The following is a 10,000-nucleotide window of genomic DNA, read 5'->3' as shown; positions in this document are numbered from 1 at the left end:
AGTCACTAAAATCAAGCTATCTTACTGTTTGCAACGGTTGTCAGATCATTGAACTAGAGCTCAGAATATGATCAAACGGTGACAAGTCTTTTTGTTGAGCGTTAAAGAGCAGTAGAGGATCCAGTCTAAATACTCGAAATTTCCAAAGTAGTTCCCGTTGATTTCCAAATAAGAGTATTGATTGCAACTATTAAGTGACGGGATAAGCATTTGAATAAATGCGGGGTTGACCGGGGATTCTTCGAGCTCTAAAGAGAGTTCCCGGTCAACGGGCTGCATTTCGTGAGCTGAAGATATTTTTTGTAACTTTGGTTGTACTGATCCTAGGGTGAAAATTGCGCTTGTGTTGGTGCGATTCTAGAATACCCGGCAATGGCTGCTAATTACGCCCCGCAACCTATTCAAACCGGTGTCCCAGGGAATTTAGACCCCCCTAGATTTGGACCCCCGGTACAAATCCGCTAGCGGATTTGGACCCCTCGGTACAAATCCGCTAGCGTATTTGGACCCCCGGGGGACTAAATCCGCTAGCGGATTTAGTCCCCCTTCGCAAATTTGGACCCCCCGGTCCAGATCCGCTAGATCGGGGAAATTGGGGAAAAGACTTAAATCAGTTAATTTGTTGTTTAAAGAATTCGCGGCGGCATTTCGTAAAGTACGTAGATCTAAGATGTGAATTTTAACTCCTTCTTGACAGAAGCTTAAATAACGCACTTGGAGCTCGTAGAATTGTCGTGTTATTTTTTAATAAGGTGGTTGAAAGGATACCTTGCTGCGTCGAACACCGTTCGCTTCTGTTGCTGAAGAATCTGTCCAAGTCCACTTCACTGGTAAAAATCACTGGGTCTGCTCTTCATCGGTGGGTGGTTATGTGCGGGTGTACGACGGTGCGGCTTCACGAGACCTGATCGATGAAAGTTCAGTTGAGCGAATGCTACAAGAAACTTGAAGTTGAACTGCCTCCAGCGCAAATCCAGCGGGGAGGAGTCGATTGTGGTCTCTTTGCCCTTGCCTTCGCTTGTGACCTTGCAAATGGAAATGACCCGTCGGAAATTGCCTATTGCCAGAGCGGAATGCGCCAGCATTTGATTCGCTGTTTAGAAAACGAACGTTTTGAACCTTTCCCCCGTCAGAACTTGAAGACCGCATATTTTCAGGGGGTCCAAATCCGCGAAAGGGGGTCCATATCTGCTTAGCGGATCTAGACCGGGGGGTCCAAAACCGCTAGCGGATCTGGACCGGGGGGTCCAAATCCGATGTGACATAATATGTGACATATACGTTAAGCGAGAACCAGCCGAACATTTAAATGAAGATCTTATCGCCTTCTTCGAAAAACTGGTTTGAGTTACCTTCAATCTTCGCAACATATCGTAAATGTTACAGATATTGGTTTTCTGTTATGTGCTTGCGCCTCTAACAAAGAAAATTGACATGGCGGAAGTGCCATTGTTTTTGTCAAAATCAGAGGAGTTTGAATATATTACCGTCCTGGTGGGAAATTCAAAGACCGCCGATTGTTTTGTTATGCAAATGACCAAGCAGTCAGAAGGTCAGGAGGACAGATATAAAGTTTAATCTTCCAAGTACTTCAGATCATTCTTTTCCTCTGAAAATTGTAAGGGAACTTCTTTACATGACATGGAAAGAAAGCCATATGCTAACTTTTTGAAAGAGCGGTATTTCAAGGAAAAATATAGCTATGAATATTTCCCCCATGCTAAAAATGCCCGAAAATAGGCCATTTTCAAATAAAATTTCCAAGTGGTTCCACAGCTAGTGAAAAGACAGAAAATATGTCATTCCCATCTTAAAGGTCTCATCTTCAAAAGCCATATGCTAACTATTGTAAAGCACCAAAAACAGCCGAAAAAAAGGCCTAACGTGAGCGGTGGTAGCTGCATTTTGGGCAAGTTTCCGCGCGAGCGCTTCATTAAAGTCCCGGATATGTCATTCTGGGCGATGCAAAAGGAAATATAATATGTTACTGTCAAAATTTAATTCTGCAAACACAAACCAGCAAAGAACGTCTTACGACCAGCTTACGCCGAGCCCTTACCTGATCTAAACTCTTAGCCCTGAAAAACGTCAGACGTTTGGGAACGACCAAACATGTGCAACCGAAGTCCACGCTTGACTCAAAGTCTGACCGCCCCAGGAACGTACGGGGCAACTCAGTACGCCGTGGGGTCCGCCATCGTTCTGACTCAAAAAAGCTTTAATACAACAGGACAACAGCAACAAGTCACAATTAGTCAAGATGCCAGCACCCGGGAAATTTGCAAGGCAAAAATAAAATTTAAAAACCTTCGCATACACAATAAATTCAAAATTCTTATTGACAAGACAAAAAGTATTGAGAAAAAAGTTAATTTTTTTGTATGAAAAAAAAATAACAACAAAAACGACGCTATGGTCATTCAAGGTCTTTCGCTAATTTGAAGTTTCATAGCTTTTCAGCACCTCCCAATGGGAACAATTTCGCTTCGTGACAAGGAATTTGTTTAAACTAGGTTTCTATTCTTGGGTCCTTAAAACCTTTCATACAGTGAACAGTTTATGTGGAAGTCCCACGCAAAGATGATAGCTTGATTCCAGAAATCCTCTTTGAAGAGTGCAAAAAGATTCTCATTAAGCTCCTTAAAACGGCAACAAAAATAAAAGATTCGCCAAAACTTTTATTTCCAAACTCAACATTTTTATGGGCTTTAATTCCATTTTCATTGTCCTCTACCAAACAAGACAAATGAGAAGCCTTTTCAAACTCAAAAAGAAAAACACTCATAGACCACATGTGGTCTGTGGAGGAGATCGCTTTTGTGGTTATACACTCATCGCTGAGAGAGCGGATGACCTCTTTAAACGTGAAGATGACCTACTGTAAGCGTCGAAAACGTTAGGGTTTTTTTAAATAATAAAAAAAATTAAATTCTTGCCTAATCTTAAGATTATTTACATATATACTTCAAGTCGAAATTATGGACAAAAACAACTGTAATTGTAAAACGTATTTTCCATCGTTTGCTACCCTAATAGATTGTTTTATGCAGCGACAACTAAATAACTCTTCCGAAAAGAAAATGAAAGGAACTTGTTGCAAGAAAGATGGCTTTCTGTTCCAATTGGCTTGCTCCGTTATTGCTTTCTTGCACCCACCATATCGAATGTGTTGGCAAACGGTGTTGCTGGTGTGTTCAGTATCATCGGGTAAAGCTACATGTATAATCCTTCCACAATTGTTATTACCAGTATTGGAAGTGCACACGTAAAGTTTCAAGCACAACCTATTAAACTCCAATATCTGGGAAAACATAGATGCTGATGATGATGATAAACAATGATAAGAGTGAAATACATAAATGCTGTACCTCAAATGCTCTGTTATCTTTATTATACTGCACAACACCGGCAAAGTTGCCTGATAGGTCCATTGCAAAAGTTGCCACGTCATCAACATTGTCTTTATCAAGTGGTTCACAAAGCCTGTTACAAGTAGAACAAAAAATTGATGCATTTTAATAATAACAACTGAGAATGGGATTATTCAAGGCAGGTGAGATGCATGAAAATTATGCAAATGAATGATTGATGGATGGCTACGCACATGTCCTTTAAAATTGACTACTTACATTTGCGGGGGAGGAGGGGGAAGGGGGTTTTCTATCTTCAATAAAATAGAGACTACAAAGTAGCAGGAGGCGAGTCAATGATCATTGACTCTAATGGGGAGAGGTCAGTATGTATGTTGCGGGTGATGTAAATAATGTTCATGAAAGATATTACCGGTAAGTGAATTTACAGATTTGAATACTGGACGAATTCAACGATTTGATGTCAATAGTTATCAGAATAGAACTATTTTTGTACATGTACAGGAGTGAAGCACTCACAAAAACAATTCTGTCAGCTGGTCTGCTCCTTCTTGTGAGGACAGTAAGGAGTGTAATCTATCTGTAGCATTAGCCACATTCTTAGTGCAGTCTGGTCCAGTTGTTCCAAGTGATGCAGTTACCACATCCATATACTCTTGGAAGTTAAGCTTGGCAAAGACTGGGGCACTTGTCGCAACAGCAGCTAAGCATTCAAGATATACGTGAAGTCAAGTGACAACATCTTGGAAAGAAATTATTATTACAGTAATAATACAGTATAACTATTTTAACTATTGGAAGAACCCAATAGTTGAATGTGATAAAGGCAAAGGTAAAGGTAAAGGTCCTTATTTTACAAGGGGTATTCACGTGCCAGCCTTCGTCAATGCTCCATTTTACAGATATTCAAAGCTACAGCCACATGGATCAGAGGAAAGTCAAAACAGACGTCAAAAGAATGAGACAAGGATCAGACTAGTGACCTCCGACTCAGAAGGTTGCACACTAACTGACTGAGCTACGCCCAACACTAAGGGTCTCAGTTCTGGCTTTGTAATGAAGTCCAAGAATGGTTTCATTTTTAGGTCTTCTAGGAAGAGAGCTATGAGGTGTAGGCCTTGTCAAATAACCCTCACTAGTAGTAACAACTCTATGGAACAAAAAGAACCCAATCCCTGTTCAAAAGGGGAAAGGGCATAGTCACCAGTGTAGTGGCCGACCATGTTCTTTTAATAGGCCACTTCGGAAAATACCATAACACTCTTTGTTTGTTCCCCCAAATTTTGCATAAGCATTGTTTCCAGTTTCTCTTGGGACTTACAATGGTCCCAAGAGAAAACAAAAACAATGCTTATGCAAAATTTTGGGAGGACAAACAAAGAGTATTATGGTATTTTCCAAAAGGGGCTATTAATTATTATTTTTTTAATCACTTATTACTGCATTAACCATTAGAAAACCTGGGTTGGCAATGCAATGACCAATGAAATTAAATTCAATCAAGGACTTTTGGTCTCAAGTGTACCAAAAACAGGGTGGCAAAAACAGGTTTTTTTTTTTTAATACTAATCAACAAAACCAGCTCCATTTAAAATACAACTGAGCTAGTGAGCTGCAAATAAATTGATTCCTGCCAATCCTGTGTTCATCTTGATTACAAGAATTGCTTTTCATAAAAATAACTATTCACTGATCGTTGTTTAAATACCTGAATAAATTTGATTGAGTGAGTGAGTGAGTGAGTGAGTGTCAGTGATTAATTGATTAGGAGTAGTGGAGACTTTGAAGATCTACAAACCATCCACTAAATGAGGGTATTTCAGCCTGAACCAAGCAGACAAAGTGAGTGAGTGAGTGATTGAGTGAGTGAGTGAGTGAGTGAGTGAGTGAGTGAGTGAGTGAGTGAGTGAGTGAGTGAGTGAGTGAGTGAGTGAGTGAGTGAGTGAGTAAATAGTAAATAGTAAATCTTTATTGCGCCTTACTCTCCAAAGGGAGGTATCGGTCTCGTTACAATAAAGGTGATGATATCTACTAGAATAACTAATTAACTAAAAAGATCATACAATTACTTGTAATACAATTGGTATAAAATTATTATTTTAATTATTTTGCATTTAGGAAGTCTTTTCTCTTCTGAAACATTAAATATGTGTATTTACCTATTATCTTTGAAGTGCTTTCGTTTTCTAGGGTAAGTAAATACCGTATTTTATCCTCATCATTAAGGCTTTTGAAAACAACATCGTGTGTTGAAAGGAGAGAATGGAGCTCATTTCTAATGTTATCGTACCCTGGGCAATACATCAAGAAGTGCCGCTCATCTTCTATATAGCCTCTATTGCAGACTAAACACGTTCTTCCATCTACTGGGATTGGTGCACCTCTATTTTCGTATTTCCCAGTCTGTATTCGCAAGCTATGAACCCCCAGACGCAATTTTGTCATACTTATTCTATGTGCTGGGTTTCTGATAGTTTTGAGATAGTCTTCCAATTGGTAGTCGAATTTGACTTCTTTGTGTGTAAATTTCTCTCTAGAGCCTTCGGAAGTGTTGTTGCGAGCCTTCAGCCAATTTCGAATGTAGTCCTTTTTAAGCTGTTTCTTTATGGAGGAACGAGCATTCTTAATGTGTAGTTGGCTTGATGTATTGCCTGTAGAGTGCATTCGTACAGTTTCGTCATTATTTAATACATCAAAAAATTGGCTGTGACTTTTTGCGTGATGAAAGGCTTCCTCTAATAGAGGGTTGACTGTTTTATGCTGCAATCTAAGCGAGTAACTAAATATTGAAGCTTTTATGTCTATACTTAAAGGGTACCGTCCAAGTTCTGCCCTACAGGCAATGTTCTCTGTGTACCATGGGGTATTTAGTGTTTGTTTACAGAACTTGATATGGACTTGTTCGATAGTGCTTTTGTCAAAATGGGTCTTATATGATAATAGCTCCGGTCCCCATATTTCGCATCCATATAGTAGTATAGGTTTGACAAGGGCATCAAAAAGCTTATTCTTAATTGTAATTGTGGTCGTATCCGAATTGGAGAACAATCGTTTCACTGTCGCAAGAACTTTATAAGCTTTTTTGCTAAGGATGAGTGAGTGAGTGAGTGAGTGAGTAAACAGTAAACAGTAAACAGTAAATCTTTATTGCGCCTTACTCTCCAAAGGGAGGTATCGGTCTCGTTACAATAAAGGTGATGATATCTACTTGAGTGAGTGAGTGAGTGAGTAAACAGTAAACAGTAAACAGTAAATCTTTATTGCGCCTTACTCTCCAAAGGGAGTGAGTGAGTGAGTAAACAGTAAACAGTAAATCTTTATTGCGCCTTACTCTCCAAAGGGAGGTATCGGTCTCGTTACAATAAAGGTGATGATATCTACTAGAATAAGTGAGTGAGTGAGTGAGTGGAGTGAGTGAGTGGAGTGAGTGAGTGAGTGATTGATTGAGTGAGTGAGTGTCAGTGATTAATTGATTAGGAGTAGTGGAGACTTTGAAGATCTACAAACCATCCACTAAATGAGGGTATTTCAGCCTAAACCAAGCAGACAAAGAACCAGAATAAGAGCCACCAAATGAAATCCACTTGTTTGATGTTAAGTTGAACTTCTTGGACATGACAACACGGAAGACTGCAAGGTCAGCTATGGCTTGCTCACTGTTCAGATACCTGAGGCTTGCATCACTCATATCACTAACGAAGAATCAATAGCATACAGATTATAAGAAAATTGTTTTTGTAAGGTTTTGTCAACATACAGTACATGTAAATTTTAATAATTCTCTTCTACACTCAAATTCAAAGAGTCAAAGACAGTTTGCACAATCTCAAGTACACTAAGTGTTAACCATTACAGACAAAGTCTTGCTAAATGCAGCTAAATGTAACTTGAGCTAAATCCATAATAGGTAATTTACAAGGCAATAATATGAGGCAACAGGTATTTTTTTCCCTTTTATTCTAGGAGTTACCACAGTACATATATATTCTTTTACTTTTGCATTTTGGTCTTCGCGGAGTTATGATGATGAGTTAAATCTAAGCATAACAATATTACTTGCAATTCATTGTAATTCAAAACAATACATGACCTGAACAAAGATGGCAAAAAAGTCAAAACAATGAAATACTTTACTCCAAGGAAGTGATATAGCAATTACTAGGTAGTATCTAGCAATAAGCATCCCACCAATTGAAAGTCAACCATCTTAAAATAGATGCTTTAAGTCTATATAACCCTTGCTATGAACTGCTACAACCAAAAGAATCCAGCATTCCTACCAAATACCCATGTGCAGGGAGCAGCAACAAAATGCCTTATGCCTGAAGTGAGGGTTGGGGGAGGGGGCGGGGGATTCGAGACGCTGTTTTAGCAAAGAAAAAGTTGGACAGAGTTGTATGTATAATTCATATCAAGTTCCCACCACACTACAAGTTCCGGTACTGTACGGCCCTGCCCCCAGCAACCTCCAAGGCTCGCTGTTATGCTGAGGAGAGAAGAGAAGCGGTACCGGATCTGCATAACAAACCTTTCTGTTTCATACTCAAATATTTCTTATTTTCATAAAATACAAACAACAAACCCATCCGATCAACCGCTTGTTTTTCCTACCTCGTTGGTCGACTTTTCCCATAAAATCGATGCTCTAAGAGAAAAGTAAACGCTCCGAATACTTGAGCATTCTTCATCATATCACCTACTGTCAGCCATATTGGGTTAGCTTCGCCTTCACCTCCAATCATAACAAAAACAGGACCATCAAAGTTATTGTAAAAACTGTCGTTATAAAAGTATCTTTGTTGCCACGTATGGGTATTTGAGTCATCGAAGTGGTCAAGTCTTTGAGTAAACCATTGAGCTTCAGGTAGATTTTTGTTAGCAACATTGCTGTTGACTTCAGGAGCTCCGAGCATTCCTCCTCGCGGTCTGCCACGTAGAAAATGAAGGGAAGCAATAGAGACATTCGTGAAAACAAGTAAAATAATTACTACATGAATCAACAATTTAAACACCGACATGGTTGCAAATGAAAGCTCTTAACCCCAGGAGGAAATGACTTGTTTCAAGAACGCGTGACACGTCACGTGTGAGTCACGGAAATTCGTAAATAATGCGGTGCTCTGTTTCATTTCATTTTAGTCCATTTCATTTCATTTCTTTTTTCTTTTTTCTTTGATATATACCCCAAATGACTTTTTCTTTTTTCTTTGAGACATTTCAATGCATTGATCAGGTACAGGCCTCTAACAACTCCGAAAAAATCGATAGGCTTTTAATTACTAAAGAGGCTTATTGGAGTGCTCAGCTGTTCTCTCCCACGGCTTAAATAAAAGGAAGGAATTTCATTCAAAAAACAGAGTTTGTGATAATTAGTTCCCTTTTCCATAGTGTACGTGCCTACATGATCAATCATTCAAAGGCCCTTTTCTTGGATTTGTCAGCCCTTTAGGTGTTAGGGAACTCAAAGGCCCTGCCCGGGTGGCTTATTATGATTAACATCCCCTTTAGGGGCCTTGTTTGGGGATTTTGTTACACAATACCCTTGCCTTTCTTCAGACTTTTGTGCCTAATACGTGCTCTTCAGCCATATTTTACTTTTAGTTTTTATCTTTCATCCTTTGTTAATTGTTTTCTTTAGTGTCATTATTTCGGTTCCTTCAGTATTTTTTGCTTCGTTAATTTAGCTTTTTTGTCGTCACTAATTAGCACCACTTTTTGTTCTTCTTTTTTTGTACTCTTATACTTTTTTGTCACTTGTAAATACGAAATTGCTAGCACCTACATCTTATTTAAGTTTCGTTTTTATTCAAAAGTTGGGATAACCGAAGGTCTTTGACTGAAAAATTCTACTAAAGTTTTAAAATTTTAAACTTTTTTTTACGCCAGAAGTTGTCCGTCCTCGCTTCTCTTTTAACTTTCTATATATAAATATTTTTTTGTTCTTTTTTTTTTTTTTTTTCTGGTGTTGATGCCTGCAGATGCCAAATCTTTCTAACCTCTCAGATCTTATCATTTATTAAGAAAGTTGTCATCTTTTAAAAGTACGGTTGTGAAATATCTTACTTCGAAATCTTAGATGTTTTAAGAAGAGTTGTTTCATTTTTTATTTTAGCGAAGCTTCGAAGGGCCGGCAAGCGGAGTACCAGAGGCATTGGAAATGGTAGAAACCTATCACACGGGGGCACCGAACGGCAATTTTCGGAAAATATCTGTTCGGAAGACGATTTGAGATCTAGAATTTTCGGAACATTTGTTGTATAATTTCTTGCTTGCCTGCCTGTCCTAGGATTTTCGAACATCTAAAAAACGGTATAAGGATTTGTATGGGAAGGAGTTAGGAGAATGTGCGAGCCATGAATGCGAGCCATCGAGCCATCAAGCCATGGCTGCGAGTCACACGAGCCAACATTGTGAGCCATGCGAGTCAACATGCGAGTCATACAGTTACGGAGAGCTAACCGTTTTAAAATGGGTGCTTAGACTTCGCGCTATTCGACAAAAGAAATTTGCGGTTGACAAACGACTGTCTGTCACCCCGGTAAGGATCAGTTCGTTATCAACGGTTGAAGCGGTGGCCACTCTTGCGATAAAGCGCCGCCTTCGAAAGCTGCTTTGTTGCAATATTCACA

At 39.2% G+C, this 10,000-nt stretch overlaps 1 protein-coding gene across 2 annotated transcripts in view; it reads right to left on the bottom strand.

The window, feature by feature from the left end:
• The window catches only part of LOC138025947 (putative serine protease K12H4.7), a 19,458-nt gene extending 11,020 nt beyond the window's left edge, over positions 1-8,438 (bottom strand). For both annotated transcript variants that reach the window (XR_011127202.1, XM_068873087.1), the window contains exons 1-4: positions 7,983-8,438; positions 6,879-7,063; positions 3,891-4,074; positions 3,369-3,483 (exon numbers count right to left, since the gene is read on the bottom strand). Coding sequence is in view for 1 of the 2 variants with exons in the window: in XM_068873087.1 (XP_068729188.1) it covers positions 3,369-3,483; positions 3,891-4,074; positions 6,879-7,063; positions 7,983-8,389 (891 nt within the window). In the remaining variant the exon portion in view is untranslated. The remainder of the gene's footprint in view (positions 1-3,368; positions 3,484-3,890; positions 4,075-6,878; positions 7,064-7,982) is intronic.
• Positions 8,439-10,000: the final 1,562 nt, after the last annotated feature.

This window comes from Montipora capricornis, chromosome 12, assembly GCF_036669925.1.
Source record: "Montipora capricornis isolate CH-2021 chromosome 12, ASM3666992v2, whole genome shotgun sequence".
Taxonomy (NCBI): Eukaryota; Metazoa; Cnidaria; class Anthozoa; order Scleractinia; family Acroporidae; genus Montipora; species Montipora capricornis.
Note: the sequence above shows the minus strand (reverse complement) of the source record. Positions and strands in the feature narration are given on the sequence as shown.